The 19157-nt window shown below is 44.1% G+C and overlaps 1 protein-coding gene across 1 annotated transcript in view; it reads left to right on the forward strand.

The window, feature by feature from the left end:
* Positions 1-2073: 2073 nt before the first annotated feature.
* RNF217 (ring finger protein 217) overlaps positions 2074-19157 on the forward strand; it is a 50992-nt gene continuing 33908 nt past the window's right edge. Inside the window, exon 1 of the mRNA XM_062488773.1 lies at positions 2074-2709. Coding sequence (XP_062344757.1) covers positions 2074-2709 — 636 coding nt within the window. The remainder of the gene's footprint in view (positions 2710-19157) is intronic.

Consider the following 19157-nt stretch of genomic DNA (forward strand, 5'->3'; position numbering starts at 1 on the left):
ACAGAATTTCATACTTTTTCAATATGCCTGAGAGAGTATACACAGAATATGGCAAAGACTTGATTGATATGTTTGTCAGAGTGGGAGAGTCCACTTGGGGGCTGCTTGCCAGCCAGAGCCAGGGCCAATCCCACCATTCCAGACAGAATGGGGGATCCTGGGAGCAGCTGGGCTGGCACATCTGCTCACTCTTCACAGCCAGGACCCGCAGGACCCATGGCTGGGCACAGGCCATTGAACTACCCATCCTTAAACCATAGGCTGGGTAGGGCACAGGCAGTTCTGTAACTCCTATTTGCTTTATACTTCCCCTCAGCTAAGTATGATTATCATTGCCATCCTGAATTCCCGAAGAGCCCTTTTCCTCTGTCATGCTTTAGTACATACTTTTCCAAATTAACAGTGGAGTAACATTTTGGTTCTTCAACAATGCTATCATTCTAGTTTTTACTTTAAGTTCCAAGTTCTTAAATAGTAGGACTGCAGAAAATTCAAGTATTTATTCAACCATTAGAAATTTTACACTTCATATTTCCAAAGTCAGCTTTGGGATCATAATCCCTAAAGGCTCAAATAAGAAAAGTTATTCATATTGTTTAAAATAGATAATTCCTCTACATTGTTTTCCTGGAGGGGTAGCTATAGTCTGACATCGCATTCATACCCACTGACTTTCAAATCTAATTGGGTTAGCAAGAAATACAGCAGTTTCATGGCGAAGAGCCCCCCAGGCCAGAAGCTGTTGTGTTAAACAGAGCCAGCGGTGTCCCCACTGCCAGCCTTCAGCAGGGCAGAGCAGGCTCCCTGTGCGGCTTTCTGGGAAGTTCAGCTCCTTGCCAGAGTGCACATATACTTCAATGCTGGACAGGAACCTCCAAAGCTGGACTGGCCACATAGAGTGTCCTCAATGCCCAGCACTCAGGGACACTGCAGCTGAGCAGCCGGGCTGCTGAGCTCAAACACAGAGCCAGGCAAACGCACGGAGCTGCTCCCTGCATGAGCCTGCGATCCTGAGCTCACTGGGGTACGACATGCTGACAGCCATGATGTCCATGACTGTCATCTCCCAACTTGCAGATGTCCTCCTCTCACTCTAGTTCAGCACAACGCCATGACCCCTCCAGCAGAGCAACTAATTAACCTCTGAGTAACACACAGCTCAGGATGGAAACTGCACAATCCATGTTAAGGTACTCAGTTACTGCAGCATCAGTTCCAGGACATCTTCCCTACGTGATGATTTAAATGATGACGTCAAGGCCTGGAGTTACCGTCCTCAAGCAGAGGCATACTGGCGAACTCTCGGAGCAGAATGTGCATGCATCCCCCTAATCCCCTTGCGTGCCTGAAGAAGCAAATACCGATTTTGGACCTGTGTGGATACTCTTGTAACTGTTAACAGTTTCAATTATTTTTTGTGAATGTCACTCTCTTGGCTTGATGTTAGCGCGCGGCTCTCACAGTAGAACTGATGATGCTAATTACAATTTTTTTTTTCCCTCGGGGATGATTTTTAATCGGACGCTCACAGTTTACTCAGAGGACGTTACTTTGCGGCCGGGCCGCAGGTACCGGCACACGGCGGAGGGAACCTGGGGCCCAGCACAACGCCTCGCGGTACCGGTGGCGTGCGGGCGGCCACGCCGTGTTTACGGCTGAATGAGGGGCGCAGCCGAGGAGCTGCGTCAGCGCGGGCGGGGGCGGGGGAGGCGGGCGCGCCCTGCGGGGCGGCCGCCGCGGGCGGGGGACGGTGACGCGCGGGGCGGGCCGGGGCGGCTGCGGGGCGCGGCCGGGCGTGCTGCCCCGCGGCACCAGGGGAGGCTGCCCGCGTCCTCCCCGGAATGGGGGTCGGGCTCGGGCCCGGGCCGGCACCCCGCGGGCTGCGCTGACCGGAGCGGCACCCGCCGCTGCCGCCGCTCCCTTCCCCGCTCCCGCATCCCCTCGGCGGGGAGGCCGGGCGGCGGCGGCCGGTGCCCGCGGGCGGCGCGGGGTTCGGCGCAGCGGGGCTCGGGACCCGGAAGCAGAAGCGGGGCCGGGAGGCGGCTGGATGGGAAGGAGCGGCGGCGGGCGGAGATGGGGGAGCAGCAGAGCTCGCTGAGCGCCCCCCGGGCGGCCGCCGCGCCGCCGAGCCCGGCCGGGGGCCCGCGGGAGCCCGGCCCGGACGAGCCGCCTTCGCCGCGAGAGGCGGTGCCGATCGGCGGGGCGGCCGGGCCGGTGCGAGTCGGGGAGCTGCTGCCGGCCGCCGCCGGTCCCGAGCGGCGAGGGGCCGAAGAGGAGGCGGAGGCGGCGGCCGGGCCGGAGCAGCCGCCGGGCTCGGGGGAGCCGGCGGCCCCGGCGGAGGAGGGGCCGGAGGGAGGCAGCGGCCGCCGCCGCCCCCCTCGGCGGCACGTGTACTGCACAGTCTACTGCGTGGAGAACGACCGGCCGGCGGCGGCCCCCGGCTCTCCCCGCGGCGGCCCGGGCGTGGGGCAACCCCCGGCGAGGCGCGGGGTGGTGTCGGGCGACGACCCGCTGTCGTCCGGCGGCAGCATCGAGGTGGTGGACTTGTACCTGCTGCCCGAGCCCTTCTCCGGGCTGATCGCGGGCGAGTTCGGGCCGCTGCTGGTGCTGAGCTGCCGCGTGTGCCTGGAGGAGAAGCCCATCAAGCCCCTGTCCTGCTGCAAGAAGGCGGTGTGCGAGGAGTGCCTCCGGCGGTACCTCAGCTCCCAGGTACTTCCCGGGGTGTGCCGGGGGGGCTGTGGCCGCATGCTCGGATACTGAACCGGGCTGTGCCATGGGGTGCGGAGCGGGACGGAGCCTTTCCCGTCCCGTTCGGAACGCGTTCGGCCGCCACCTGCGTTGAGCTGCGGGTGCCGCGACCGCCCGTTCCCGGAGCGCTGCTTTGCGCGTCCGTGCGCAGCTGGTCGGAACGGTCACTAATGCGTTTTCGGGTTCTTCCCGTCTTTAAAAGGATTTTCGCTTTGAAATCTCAAACTCATGCTGTTACCTGACCGGCGGCACCAATTTTCTTTTACGAGGAGGCCAAGGAGCGGAATTCGGGAGCATTGGCAGCTACATCCGGAGCGGCTCCTGGAGCCGGGGGCTTGCCCGCTGCTGCTTGGGCTTGCTGATGTTCGGGCCCTTGGTGCAGCCGCTCGGCCTGCTCCTCGCAGAACACATCGTGTTTGGTGTTACGCCTATTATGCAAGATTGAAATAGCGTGCCTGTGACTATTGGTGAACAGTTGCAGTCAACAACAGTAAGCAGTAACTTCTTTGGAGAAAAAAAAAATAATTTGAAAACACGACTTTTCCATCCTGGGCAGACAACTGCTCGTCCGGAGCAGATAGCTGGCATATAGGGTGCTTACGTGTTCATCACTGTTTATCAGTCAGAACTGCTATTTCAAACTGAAATCAGCAGATTGATAACTAAGGTGTCTCCACTAATGTTTGTAGTAGTTCGTTTAGCACCACAAAATATTTGTGTGTTTCTGCTGCTAGTGTAGTCTTACCCTAAACATGAACAATGGGAGAAGTATGGTGTATATGGTGAAAACAAAAGCACCTAAACCCTTTGCTTACCACCTTTATGCTTTTATTCAGCAGAAGCTTTTAGGATGTGCTTGGTGGAGATGTGCTAGTTTGGTGGTGGAATGAATTTTTACACCTGTTCGGGCTTGGTGCTGTGCTGGGGCAATTTGTGCTCCTGCTGGGCTCTGTGTTTAGGGAAGGAACGGATGATTGCAGCTACCCCTGCACTCTATAAATAGTTGACAGGCCTCTTCTGACCGGAGTACATTTCACTGCTTGCAAATTGCACGTGCTACCAGAAGTCAAGTATTTTCTCCTCTCCGGGCCCTGGTAGCCTATGCAGCATTTGCTGGTGCTGGTAGCATTCGTTCTGGCTAATGGTAAACTCAGTAGCATTTTTATGATCTACTTTTCATATGTTTAGGTAACAGCGAAGGGCTTAACTTGGGAGCTGATGGAGTGGATGGTCAGAGTTATATTTTGTGTATTTTCTGTAACATTGAAACACGGGAACACTTAATAAGCCTTCTTGAAACTTCCTGCACAGAGACCAGAATAATTTGATTTCTAGATGAGCAGTAGACTGGAAATTCTCACTAAATTTTTAGATTGTATTGTCAGTGCACATTTGTGCCGTTTTGAGGTCATATGTCAGAATATTGACTTCAATTTAAGCTGGAAACTGACAAGTGTGATGTCAGGGTGATATTCCCTGTGTTCTGAAGGTGCCTGCAGTTTACAGTGATGTGATGGAAGTTACATGATCTGGTATACTGAAGAGCACCAAAGCCATACTGAAGAACTCCTCTGCCTAGTTTAGGCTGGACTCTTGGGAGAAGGAAGCAGTAGCTTGGTGGCTGAGATAGCTGGCTGGCCTAGGAAGCAGGTATATGTGCTGTGAAGTGGATTTGGCATTGGCCAGGATGTGTATGGATGTGTATGCAGGAATGGATGTGAATGCTTCCTTCAAGGAAGTCACTACTATTGCTAAGCACCTGCAAAGCTGATCCCAGCTGCTGTTGAGAGGTACCCATATGGCACATAGCCATATGGATACTTACTGCTGTAGTTTGGAGGTGGGGCAGGGATACTGATTTTTGAGGAGTGAGATTCACAGAGTACTTCTGTGGGTATGTTGTTACAGATGCTTTTATGACCAGGCAGAATTTCAGTTGCTTGATAAATTTGTTAGGGAAAAATGAAACAAAATGCAACAAATAACAGTCCAATATGTTCTTCCCTTATCTTCCTTTTTCTTCCTTTTTGAAAAGGACAAGAAAGTGGTATTTCTTCAAGAAGAAAAGAAGTGTTCTGTTTTCTCTTTGTGCTGTGGAAGGACCCTGTGAGTCATCCTGGGGAGAGAGAAAGTCATCTCCGTGTCAGTTATATTAGAAGAATTACTGGGAAGGATGAATGAAAAGCCAGTATAGGTTAGAAATCATTACCTTTCATCTTCGAGACTTTGCATTTTTTTGTAGGAAATTAAAAAGAAAATTTATGAGAAGCTCAAAAGGAATAAATGCTGAAAAGCTGATTTTGTTTGAAAATTTCAGATCTTACTTTTGGATATGATCAGCCTGATTTAAGAATGTACCTGAAATTGAAAACAAACAAAAGATAATTGAAAAACAAAATCCCAAGCAGCATTGTGCATAGTTTAGATCTGGTTTTATTGTCAGAGAAACAGTAATCTCTGCCCTGGCTGACTCTACATCTCTGGAGGAGTGGTCTGTCCTGCTGAAAATGTGGACTATGTTGGCAGAAGTATAGCACTTAAAATAATTGTGTTGCCTTTGATGTCTGTGTGTGTTCTCTCACTGAAGAAAGCTGTATTCTTCATGATGGCTTCATTGTGATTCCTGAAATGATGTTTAGTGGAGTAGCAAAGTAAAAACTCTGTTAATGCACCCTGCTTTCTTATATGCAAATATAAAAGAGCATCAGAACTTCTGCCTTTGAGCCATTTATAGATTAGAAAATCAACTGAAATTTTAGGCGTTCTTAAAAGGAATGCAAGATGAAAATTCTCCAACTGCAGCATTTTTGCTCACCATGTTACCAGCATGCTCAAAATGGAGGGTAACATCTGAAGGTCCTTAGAGGTCAAGTCCAGTCTTTCTTATCACTGGCACCTTGCTGCATAATCCCTTTCAAAGATTTAGTGGCTGGAGCAGAAGCTTAGCAGGCAAGCCTGGAATGCCCAGGCTGATCTGGAGCCTGACTTTGGGAAATTACGTAACTTCTGCCTCAATTTAGCTATTCTGTCTCACATCCTGATAGTCATGGAGCACCCAGGGCTGTTCAGGCTCTGACCATGACCAGTTGATCTACCATTTACAAAAAAATTCTGTGATTTTTTTTTTTTTTTTTGTTTGGATTCCAAGAAATTGATGATACGGTAATTGATAGGTATGGGTGATGTGTTATTGTGGAAGAGGTTGTGGCTTTTGCAGCTCAGGATGTGGTGTGGTGGCTTTCACAGCTCAGGATCTGGTGTGGATCCCACAGAGCCTGAGTCAGGTCTCAGCAAGCCCTGTCTCCAGGAACTGATGCAGCCCAGAGCTGTTGTTTGTTATGCTTAATGGGTGAGGTTGAAGAGTGTGATTGTCTGAAAGGCCATGGCCTCCATGGGCTCTCAGCTATGTGTTGAGTGAGGTTGGGATCAAAAGTGTGGAAGAATCATTTCCCATTCGGCTGGGAGCTGTGGGTTTTTGCACTCTGTCATCTAGCGTACAAACTTGGGACAGGGAAGCAAGAAACAGGACACTTAATCTCACAGGTGTTATATTACATCAGTATCTCCTTCACCTCCTTCACTTCCCATCTTTCTCTCCATTATACATGGCCCAAACCCAGGTTATTTCAGAAACTGCATACTCAGGTTTGCTAAAAAAGTAATTCACTTCCTAACCCCTCTGGGCTGCTTGTATTTTTACATCAGAGGGAACATTTCACTTTTCCTATAAAATGGCTGCAAAAGTTTTGTAGAAGCCTCCGCCTGCTTTTTGTACATGCAAATAGGGAAACTTGATAATCCAGTTTTGATCCTGTGCTCATTAGTGATGCTTTATTTTGTAAATCTTGTAACTCTGTTTGAGTAGTCATTCTTACAGTAAAAGCCTTTGAGTGACTATACTGTATTCTTCATCAGATTTTATGTTGCTTTAATTATAGGAACTCTAATGAGATTAGTAGCCATGAATAAATCAGAAGGGATGGTTGGGGTTGGGGAGGGACTGCATCTGACAGCGTTTCATGCATGGTTAGCTTTGCTGGGACAAGAATCCTGCTTTCTTCTGAGCATGAAATGTGGAGATCATCCTCCCTCTGCTCAGGACTTCAGTCTTTCTGTGACCTGAGATCTTGTTTTTGACTCCTTTCTTTTCTGTGCATGATTTCTTTCTCAAAGAGCTGGAGAAAAAAAGCTGCTGACTGTTACAGTCAGGATTTTTGTGGGGAATGTGATTATAAAGCTGCATAGTGAAGAGGAAAATTTAGGAGCAGTCTGCATCACATAAAACTAGTACTGGCTTGGAGCTGGAGGGCCTTGACACCTGTGTCTCATCAGGTGTCTGATGGTATCATATAAATGATACATCTTCAAAGCTGTAGTGTGCTGATGAAAACCAGCCAGCAGAAATGTAGGCACCAAGTGCTGAATCATCTGATGGTTAATGAACTGCTTGTGCCCTGAGTCAAACCAGAGCTCAGAAAGGCCAGTGTCATTCAGCGCAGAAGCAGCTCTGTGTTTGCAAGGGTAATGATTCTAAAACCTTGCTGTAACACCAGCTACCGAGTTGCTGGGACGGCTGCAAACTGCCTGCCAGGAGGCGATGGTAGGGTGAGCGACCGCCCCTCCAGCTGCCATTGCAAGAATGCAGAAGTTTCTAAAGGAGGAAGAGAGGTGCAGGAGGAGAAAACCTGCTGATTTACAGGCTTTCTAAGCTAAATCAGCAGTCTCAGCCACTGCAACACACTGGCTTGTGTTCCTGGGGGGCAGAGGAGAAGGCAGATACACTTGGTTGATCAGATGCAGGCAGCCTATAAAAACTACTTCTATGTCATTTTCAGCAAGCAGCTTCTGAAAGTCTGTCATGCTCTCCTGATGTGTTATATGCAGTACCAGTGTCAAAATGCTGTTTTTGATGCCACCGTTCAGGATGATACCCAGATGCCTTTAAGATTGTGAGGGTTAGTCTTTCAAGTTGACAAGATACATGGCAGACTTTTAGTCCATCTTGAATCCTTCTTGGTGAATCCAGTTTGTGCCAAAACCTAAGATTGGAACAGTTTACAAAATCTAGCATTGATGAAAATGCTTTGAAATTAGTTTTAAAGAAAACTAGTTTTGAGCAATGTTCTTAAATGATAATACTGCCTAGTGTTTGTAGGCTTAAGTGCTGTGTCAGCGTATGAGCACTGCATGTGATTGTTCCCTGTGCAGAGGTAGCTTCAAGCTTACTCTACATAACCAACTGTGACTTCCTCTTGTTTGGATAAGTCTTTGCTAGGTGTAGAGCTGGAATTGTGGCTGTCCTTTCTTAGCCATGCTGCTATGAAGTGAAGCGTAAGATAGTGTCTGTTCTTATAGCTAAGAGCATTTTCAGTAAAATTCTGGGATCCAAGACACTGAGAATAGAAAAGATTGTCACCTTTGAACAGTTACAGGAAGGGTTTTGCTGATGGAAAAAGGCCTGAGTTCCTGAGGGAAGGATAAATGGCATCATGAAATGGTTGATGTTGGTAGCAAGTGGTAAGAGTGAAACGGTGGATGCTACAGTGGTACCATGAGTTCACTGATGTTGATGGTAAAGTTGAAGTGTAAAGTCTTCCTATGAATAGGAAATTGCAGCAAGAGATGAAGAACTGGTTTTGTTTCAGCTGGGGTTGAAATCTAATTTTGAAAATGCGTAATTTCTATGAAGCAGAAGCCCTCCTTGTCAGCTGTCTCTCACAACCAGTGTGTTGCACCTCACTGGTCTGTCGGTGGTGTTGGCATTGGGGACCACAGACAGGCTGAGCCATCAGGAGATCATCTACTGCATGCCTTTCCTCCACTGCTCCCACCAGCTGTTCACAGGAGCTACCAGGCACAGGTATGGACTCAGTCCAGGGCATGTAAAATTAAATGAGTGGAAAACTGCACTATTGTGTTTAGTTGCCCAAACAAAAGGAAATGAAGGAGTTAAATGAGAGTTGGGAAGGTCTTCAGCTCACCTCTGCTCCATTCCTGCTTCTCCACCCAGAACAACTGTTCTTCCAGCTGCTCTGGGGCCTCTTGGCCCTTCATTCCTCCTTTCTTCTTGTACAAATATCTCGCTTCCTGCTGTCTAAACCAGCCAGGCTTGAGGAAAGTATGTATTTTAAATGGCCAGATGTCAGTACATTGTCAAAATGATTGAGTTGTGAGGGATGCAATTTCTTTAAAAGAATTTAAACTGGCGGCTTCCCCCTGAAGAAGGGCATTACTTACCCACCCAGGTTTATCTGGCTTTCCGTATGCTTTATCTTCTTGTGCTTATGTTTCTCTTGTTCCTTTTTGTAAAGTACTTTCTTGATTAATTATAGTTTAAAAAAGTCTTTGCAGGATTTTATTAACCAAATACTACTTTTTCTATACTAAAAAAAGTGACAAATTTGCATAGTGGTGAAGAGGCTATTTAATTTTTGAGTCCATTTTTAAGTACTTGAAAAAATTTTGGTAAGGCAAAGAAATTAATTTTACTGGGAAGTTAAAAATTAGGATGAAGAATTCAAGACTTTACTAAGAAGAAAATTGCGTGGATTTCAGTGTGGAAGGTCAGAAGTTTAACAGTAGTTCAGGCCAGATTTGGAATGAAAACTGAAATGGCTTAGATATCGTGTTCAAATCCACATCTACCTTGGATACTACCTCACTGCTTTGTTTTGAGATTGATGCATATTTTCATTGGCAGCCTTATTGGGATGTGCTGTTGCTCTCATTTACTTACTTAATTGTGAGAAAGGCTGTGCAGTTTCTGTGTTAGAATTCCATGAAAAGGTAAAGAAATTCCCAAGTCTATCACACTTCATTTCCTTTTGAGCTATCTAAGTAGACTGCAGAGCACTCATTTTCAGGAGTGGTGCTTTTATTAAGTGTAACACAAACCATATAAGATTTTGTACTGGAAAATAGAAGGGGCAAAGTTTTATTTTCTCAAGCTTAATCATCCTGATGGCATTGGGTATTGTTTTCTACCACAAGCATGATATGAATGGCGGCACATGCAGTTACCTCTCTAGTTTACTTGGTTTGGTTTCCTGATCTTGTAGGAATGATGGTGTATCAGCCTGGGGATGTGTGATGGGGATCTGAGTGACTCTCTCCCTTTAGCTTGTAGGAAAGGGAAGTCCTATCCAAACTGTTTCACTGTGACGTGGCGCTGTGGGGTATCACACTGGCTCACACAGTACAAGGAAGGAAGAAAAGGGAGAAGAAGATTGTGGGGATGGGAAGGGCAAGATGATCGTGTAGGAATTGGTTTGCTCCAGAAGGTGGACTTGCTTAAGGTAGGCTTTCATAAAACAAAAGGGAATTGTGAAGACAGGAGGCCCCCATGTAGGGTGGATCCTTGGCTTCTATTTAAAGCTCCAGCTGAATAATGGCCAGTTATTCTGGTAACTGGTGGCCAGAAGGTGAAATGGGACTAGCTCTTTTTCTGGTTCCCTGTCGGATGGAGGCAGGCAGGAAATAAATCTAGCCTTAAATAGAAAAAAAAATAGTAAGGATTCTAAACACGGTTTAAAGTATAGAACTTCTAGGAAAATAATGGGTTAGTGTTTTACTGAGCTGCTGGAAGACTTCTATACCCCATTGGCAGCCGGGTGGGTGGAGTAGGTAGGTAAAGCATTCCATCTGTGACACGATTACAGAGTGCCTGTGAGGTGCCACTTGCCCACAGAAGCAAAAGGAAGCCCTTCACTGTAGTCTACTATTCACTATTGCTGCTGTAAGGGGGCAGAGAAATGATGGGGAAGGGCTTCTTAACCTTTCAGCCATTTTAATGTTGCTCACTATGAGAGTGTTAACTGAGGAAAGAACATCTTATGCCTTTCCATTCCAGTGTACCTGTGCAGTGCTGGGTAAAATTTGTCCACTTAAAAGCCTCAAAGGAGCAAACATATAAAATGCTCAGTGCTTTTTCACATGCATGTGCAGTTCATTTGTGCAATAGCTTGGAAACTGTTTAGTTAACTTTATGGCATTAGCATGCAGGTTAAAAATACAAAAAAGTGTGCACCCTCAGAGTTTTTTGGAATGGATGGGTCTGTAAAAGAGCAGAGATAGCCCACAGAATTTAGATGTCTAGTGTTGGATACCAACTGCAAAATTTACATGTTAATATGTTTTTTTGTGATGAACTAATCCATATGGTTAGGGCAGAAAATGAGTTGTGAAGTACTGGAGTTCAGTCTGTGTTGTTGCTGTTAGACATGCATAGACATATACAGGTCCACCTAGACCTCAAAGTGGCCAAAGTGAAATACAGTATTGAAATCTGGATATTTCAAAGTATTCACATATCTGGTAGTCCCCATTTACATAAGGGCTGTGGAAATCAAGCAGACTCAGAAATTTTCACTCATTTGTGTAATGGAAAGTAAATTCAGCCTTTTGTATTTCTCAGTAACATTTAAAGAGTAATTTTCAAACTTCTGAAGATAGCCATTCTTTCAAGGCATTATTTGGAGTTCTAAGTTTATTTTAAATTACTAGCATCTCCCCAGTCAGTAAGATATAAATCTTTGCAGTGAGTTGCAGCAGTTACTGATGGACATCACTGAGTGCTTTTGTCTCAGCAAAGTAGGTATTTCATGTCAAGGCTTGATTTGTTGTTCTTTCAGTGAAAGCAACTCATCAAATCCTACCTGAATTATCCCAGAGTGTAATGCTTCATGAGAACCTCACCCAAGCCATGACAGGTAGTCAGACAAGACCAGGCTATCACTTCTGGTAAGTTAAAGATCTAAAAATGAGTTCTGGATCTCATTCTATTTTCTCTCCATGTCAAGAAAAGGAAACTTGTCTAAAGCTGATGACATATAGTGATTTTAGCTAGCAGTGCTGCTTACCCCAGTCTGCTACTTGTTCCATACTATTTGTGCATCATTTGGTCCATCATCAGAAAAAAAGATCTGGTTCAAAAAGTAACCTTTCACAGTCATTTTTTGCTTTGTTTATTCTTACCCAATTTCTAACTGTGTTATGCACAATATGCAAATGTTTATTTCACCACAGTGTGGTACTGAATAAGGTGCTACGCCGAGCTGTTTATTTTGGCAACTGTGGCAGCCTGGCAAACTAAAACATTTGAAAATTACATGTTCACAAAGGTGATAGGTGGGGGTTTTCACTGGGGCTTGATGAAATCAAAACTACAATTTGGTCCTTTCTCTGCATCATTTCCTCTTTCACAATCCAGGTGGAAGTTACAGCTTATGCAGTGCCTGAAGGTGCATCTGCACCCACAGCTCTTGGACAGGCAGGGTCCAGGCAGTTACTCCAAGCTGCTCACAGCACTGAGGTACCCAGTCAAGCCCAGGCTGGTACCCACTGGTCTTGTCTCTGCTGCCTGTGGCATCATTAAATATGAGCTTTCAACTAGCTGAATTCTAAACTATCCCCATGTTTTGTAATTACATTATTCAGAAGATAGTCTTATAAGTGAAGTTTTTATGTGAAAAGTGTTGCAGATGAGGGAACATCTTTTGATCTTGCTTGTTTCAACAACTTTACTTTGCTGCAGCCTGTCAATGCCAATATGGTCCTTATTTTCTTGAGAGATTTTTCTGCACCAGAGTTCTCAAAGAAAGTTTCTTGTTATTCCTAATTCATTTGAATAGCAAGTGAAAAGATGCAGAACTTAAAATTCTAGAAGAATTTGGGGGTTTTATTGTGTGGACTATGTTGTGTTTTGTTGGGGTTTTTTTGTTTTGGTTTTTTTTTTTTTGGTGGGTGGAGATAGGGGTGTGATGTTTTTTGGTGTTTTGTTTGGTTGGGGTTTTTTTTCTTCAAAGACACAAAATGCACATTGATACTAAATATGATGTTTAAAAATGTACAACAGAGCAAGGTACAGCACTGTAGTGGAAGAGCTGCTATGCATAATTAGATTTTGATAGCAAAGGTTCTTTTGAACTTGGTCATACAATTTCTTGGTATGAGTAAAACCCCTAATAATTACTATTCCAGCATATTCTTTTCCACTTTTTCTCACTATTTTTTTAAATGTTTCTGTGTGTATACTGCTTTTGCCCCATAAAAATTTTAAGCCTCTTTTTAAAATTAATCTAGATTTTAAGAAAAGTTCTAGCATGTGCACGGGGCTGTGACTGCAGCTTTCACAGGCTAGAAGCATGAGTTTTCGTGAGCAGCTTTGAGATGTCTGGAGAAAGGAGAGGAGAGCAGGAGAAGGGTCCTGTTTCATTGCATAAGTAGTGAAATGGCACCAGATGATAAGTTTTCTGATACTAAATTATAATTTTGTTTCTTCATTGTGTTTCCATGTAGAAGAGTTTTATCTGTCTTTATGGTGAAAAGGAGCAAGGAGGAGGTTTTTGATTATTTTTCAAGTATGAGCTTGTCCAGCTGTTGGAATGTTAGTAGGAGACAGCAGATCTGGGTGTATGATGGCAAGATGATGCAAATGGCTCATAGTGATGAAACCACTAAAAACCTGAATGCAGTTTGAGGCTCAAGAACAGAGAGGAGAGCAGTGAGGCACTTGTATCTGGTGAGACTTCATTTGGAATCTCAGGTGTAGTTGGTTGATGCTGGCTGAGTTCTGGATACCCACCAAATTCTCTCTCTCTCTCCCCTCTGCAGCTGGACAGGAAAGTACGAGGTGTTCATGGGTTAAGATAAGGACAGAGAGAGATCACTTGCCAAACACCACCATGGGCAAAACTGAATCAGATTAGAGATATTAATTAAATTGATTACTAACAAAATCAGAGCAGGATAATGAGAAGTAAAATAAGCCCTTAAAAACACCATCTCCCCTCCCTCCTTCCCAGCTCAACCTCCTACCCCAGTGTGCTAGGAGTCAGGGAATTGGGAATTATGGTCAGTTTGTCAGATCAGGGGTTTCTCCCACTGCTCAGGGAGAGGAGTCCTTCCCCTGCTGCACCGTGGGGTCCTTCCCACAGGAGAGAGTTCTCTGCAAACTTCTCCAGTGTGAGTCCATCTCACGGGCACCAGTCCTCCTCAAACTGCTGCAGTGTGGGTCACTCTCCCACAGGGTGCAGTCCCTCCTCTCAGGCATCCACCTGCTCCAGCCTGGGCTCCTCTGTGGGCTGCAGGTGGATTTCTGCATTGTTGTGGAGCTCCGTGGAACTCCAGAAACTCCATTTCTTTTGTTTAAATCTGTTACTCCAGAGGTGTTACCGCCATTTCTGATGGGCCCAGCCTTGGCAAGTGGCACATCCGTCTTTAGAGTCACCAGGGATTGGCTCTCCCAGACATGGAGGAAGCTTCTGGCTGCTTCACAGAGGCCGCCCCTGTAATCCTCCCCACTACCACCCACAAACCAGGCTATGTAAACCAAATAAATCAGGTTTAAGAAAAATGGACCCAAGAAGGACTGCAAGGAGAAAAAGAGTGTTGTGCAGATGCAGAACTCTTTACTTGAGCATGAGGAGAGCTGTGAGAAGAAACGACTGTTGTGTCTAAATGCAAGAGGAGGTAATTTGGGTCGACGCTTGTAAAGAATTTTTGGCACAACATAAAGCTCTAAAATTGCAATGAATTAAGTCAGGGTAGAAATCAGTATGAGCCTCTATCAGAGAGGGATTTGGGAGCATCTTTCCAGGCTCTGATATTGGGAAGAAAGGCACAGTATCAGAGCAGCTCGCAAAGCCAGCACTTCACAAGAAGGCTTTCCATGTGTTGTGCCACTGTGTGTGCTGAATTTGGCCCAGTTGGGTGGTAAGGCTACCCATGCTTCTCAGTTCACTCTGAGAAGCTGGAGTCCAATGAAAAAACAGTAGAAGATTTTTATTGTCTGGTGTTACTTTTTTTTTTCTTGACCATTGAAAACATTAAAATACTTTGTAATGCCCCACATGTACCTGCTTGCATCGCGCTTCAAACAGTACTCTGTATCTGGCATTGTTTTGTTTGTATGGAAGGTAAAGTCAAGCATCTCACACTGGTTGTAGGAGAAATAGCTCTCAAATTTCAAAACAGAGTTTTTGAGACAGTTTCTGGTTAGACTGTTCTGGCTGAATCAGAGCAATTTCCAAGTAATTCCTTCCCTCTGCTGGCAGAGCAGAGACTGCATTGGTGTTACCCGAGTTGACCTAGGCTATAGAGGATGCCTTTGTGAAATTACTCTCCAAGGGAATTCATGGAGGCTGTTGTATAAAGAAGCTTGTGGGAGAGAACATTTAGCAAAGACCAGTGATTGTTTTAGTTTCCACTGATTGCTTTTACATTAAAACAATGAACAGAACAGATGGTAAAGGTGGAAGAGCTATGTAACACTGAAAAACAATCTCTGAAATCATGTGGTTTGGGTGTGGGGTCTGTTTTGAAAAAGATTTTTTTTGGTTTTTTGGGTTTTTTTTGTGAAACTAACTGTTACCACCTGGGCAAATTTACTGTAAATTACTGGAAGGAAGTAACTGGTTGTTGAATGTCCTTGTCTTTCTGTTAGTCTGTAGTTTAGCTGTGTGTTTCAGTTGACAGGCTCCATCATTATCATTCTGGATTTATCTCCCGATATCTCATTCTAAATTGTTGTTTTCTCTTTTTTTTTTCCTTCTGATTTTTAATACCTATATATGTCTAGTTTGGTGGAAGGATTTTGGCATTCCTAGAGTACTTATCTTGGCTGTCAGGTAGTCCTTTGGAAGCTCAGTGTGCTTACAAGATGATTTATTGGAGATTATGGTGAAAACCTGGCTGCATGCCTGGCCTGGTGTACCTAGGGAGGGCTTTGCTGCTGAGATGCAGTAAACATTGAGTTTCTGTACTCATCCCGAAATACATCTGCAAACTGTCTAGATGAACTTGTTGAAGCTGTTGTGCTCTTCATAGTTGCTTTATGTAGAAGCTAGATCCACAGGGAATATCAATAAATCTTGCATAGAGGTAGAGGCTCAGTAGCCATGTGTACATTGTACATGCCTTATGTTTTTAATGTTCTGTATGTGTTTGCACCTTTGAAGACTGCAGTGTGAAAGATTTTTTTTTTTTATCAGTACTTGTTAAATTATGTTTATACCAGACCAAACCGGTCTCCTGCAGGGTTATATCACTTCATGCCTCTGAGTTCACCTGTGAAGTCTGTCTGGAATGACAAATTTAACAGAACCACTGTAGATAAATGCAAATTTTGGCTCTGCAGTCAGTATGAGCACCAGTTGGATCACAACAAGCCCTCTTCTGGATTTGAATAAACCTTGCATAAACATGAAAACTGATATATGCTGACACCAACAGGAAGTGAAACATTGAAGATGTTTCTGAGAGTTGTATGGCTTTAATGGATTTCTTCATATATGTAATCTGTGGTGGAAAAACTGATGAGAACTCTCTCTGGAATGCATCAGATAATAATCAGATTTATTGTATTTATAATAATAAATCAGATAATAATCTTGTGTAATGGTCTATTGAAATACCTGAAAAATGCAATGCTGCTGCCCAAGTAATAAGATGGATGAAAAGAAATAAATGACTGGCTGATACGTATTTTGAGTGGGTTATAAAACCTTTATTTATGGCAGGAAGTTGAGCTTCTTCAAAAGATATATGTTTATCTAGCGAGTGCTGTAAAGATCCTGGAGAGTGACCTCTGTTCTCACCAGCTTCCAACTTTTGCTCTCTTTCCTCTTCCCTTTCCTGAATAAGTTTCCTTTCCACTGTCAGGAGCTTTTTAAAATGCAATTTCCTTTTCACAGTCATCCTTTGGCATGCAGTGTTTGTAGTAGCGCTCTGAAAAAATTTATAGAATTGAAGACAAACTTGGTCCCATTATAGATTGTTCATCAGTGGCATTCAAGTGAAAATTACTCAGTTGACAACTTTTCTTATTTCTGGTGTCTTGAAGTGTTTGTTTTGTTTTTCTTCCTGGCAGTTCCAGGGGAGAGACTTCCTTGCAGGAGGCTCTTTGCAATTATGTCACATCCTTTGTCTGATGAACTGCTTTAGAGCAGGTAGTAGATTTCCTTGAGAGCTGCCTATGCTTTGCTCTGTTGTTGTCATTGTTGTGTTCAGCTAAGACACTTAAGGTTGAACTTCCATGACACATAATTTACAGCTGGCTTATCTGTTCCTGCTACACTGCACACTGCTAGAGAAGGGACTGAAATATGTTTAAAGCAGTGAATGGTCATGGGAAGCCTTGTTACTTGTGCCTTGCAGAAATTCTGGGCTAACCTATGTTACTCTTTTACTCAACTGTGATTCTAGCACACTGGTTTTGAAGACAGAGCTGAGTAGCTTTGTGCTTCTGTTATACTAATAGGTTTGATTGCAAAGTGGAACACTTGCGAAATTTGGAAGTATAAAAGAAGGTAGTAGTTATCTTACTGTTGCACTGGTTTTTACCAAATCTCATCTCTTCATCTCCTTGAATTAGCAGAAGAGATAGATTTTGTTCTCCCTTTTCTTACCTGTCAAACTCTGTAAATAAGGAGAAGATAATGGAATAACTGTGAGATTAAGACTTCATTTATCTACTTTTCCTTCCTTTTTCCCTCCTCCTCTCTTTGAATGAAATTTGGTTGTGGGGGGACGGGGGAAGATCTAATCTTTCTGAAGCAGTGGAGTTCCTGCGTGTGATGTCACAGGAGACAGGTTTAGACCAATTGCAGCTTTAATGTTTCAGTTAACCCTGTATATGGTGTTGGATGAACGAAGAGGTGTTTTGATGCCATGTAAGTGTCCAAATGCTGGTGCAGGAAGTGACTAATACAGCTGGGCAGGTAGGGCTGCACTAATGACACCAGAAAAGAAGGGGCTTTTTTTAACAATAGAGAAGCTCTCGCTACCCAACTTACAGAACACATCATATGTCATTAAAAAATTTATTGTTGCTTTGGCATACTGTTGCTCACTACTTATTCACATTTTAGAAATTGTTCTTTGGGGGTTTCGGTTTCAGAGAAATTATCTGCGTATGTCATGTCTTTGGTTGTAGGAGAGAGAAATTAGTTGTGGTAGTACTACATGGTGCAAACCCAAGCAAACAAGAAATTGCTCCTAGATTTGTTTTTGGTTTTTTTGGGTTTTTTTTGTTTTTTTCGTTTTTTTGGTTTTTTTTTAAACTGGAAAAATGGAATTAGGAGAGCAGGTCAGTCATAATTGTCCTATGATGACCACAGTGAAAAATCCTTGGAATTATGCCTAACTGTGGCTCCAGTTCAAACTACTTTAAAAACTAGTTTTGCCTTAACTCTCTGGGGAAAACATGTTGCTTTTTATATTGCTTCATGTGAAACTAGCTGCAAACTTGTAAAATTCCAAATTATTGGTTTTTTCCCCACAAAAACTGTAAGTTTGGGGAAGTGGTACCTGATTGTTCAAATTTCCTTGAACTTGAATTACACTGATTATGGTAATAATATGAATATGATGATAATTAAACTCATACAAAAGTTAAATTACAGGTCAGATAATGAAAGTGGAAATGTTTACATTTTGTGTAGCTTCCTTTCTCCTTTCATGTTCTCCTTTAGGATTTCTATGTTTGAACTCCTGCTGTTAGGTCCTCTCTCTGTTCCCTGAATTTGCACCCCTCAGTAATTGTAAAGTTCATGGAATATAGGCAGAATTGTGGTGCTCCTATCTTTAGTTGAGACTATGTAAAAAGTTCTGGTCAACTTGTGTGGACTTTTTTGTCATTTTTTGTTCCACTTGTGTGGTTCTATCTCAAGCAATTTCTGCAGGTTGGCCAGGTCTTCTTTGCTGTATTGCACTCAAATTTGCAGTTTAATGGGTCTTTCCAAGGATCTCTTAAAAGTACTTCTTTTCTGTGGTAGTCAGATGTCAATCCAAGATCTTTCATCCTAAGATATTTGTCTGCTGTTGTAGCTAAGGAGGAAAATCATGTGAAGTCCCTTGTGAATTCAGGAAGTGTATTTTTAATTTACTAAAATTATCATTTTTATACCACAGGTGCAATTTGTCTGCTGCTAGAATTGAAGAATCCTAAGACAGACTTCTAGATTTTCTTGGTTTCTTCCAGATGGAAATGTTCTATCCTACTTGAATCTATGGGGGAAATCCTAGTAAACAGTTATTTGAAGAATTCTGAGCATAAACCTTGGGGAAACCCACTTTCTTGGTTGCTCCTGTGGTTAAAAATATGAAACAAAACAAAACAAAAAAAACCAGCAAACAGAAAAGAACTCCAAGTCACATTTAGGTTATTTCACTCAAAATCTTCAGTGTTTCAGTGACCGACTGAGGAACTCGGTATTGCAGGATGTCTCTCCTCATGTTTACAAATGTACACAGGTGCTGTGGTGAATTAAATTGCGTGGGACAGGGCGCCTTGTTTTCAGATGCTACACCACAGCGTGGTCCCTGAAGGCAGCCTGCATTCCAGTGGACATCCAGGAAGGTTTCTGATGCAGAGAATGAAGGCTGGCTGGCCTGGTGAGGAATGACACCTG

The sequence above is a fragment of the Cinclus cinclus genome, chromosome 3 (assembly GCF_963662255.1).
Source record: "Cinclus cinclus chromosome 3, bCinCin1.1, whole genome shotgun sequence".
Lineage (NCBI taxonomy): Eukaryota > Metazoa > Chordata > Aves > Passeriformes > Cinclidae > Cinclus > Cinclus cinclus.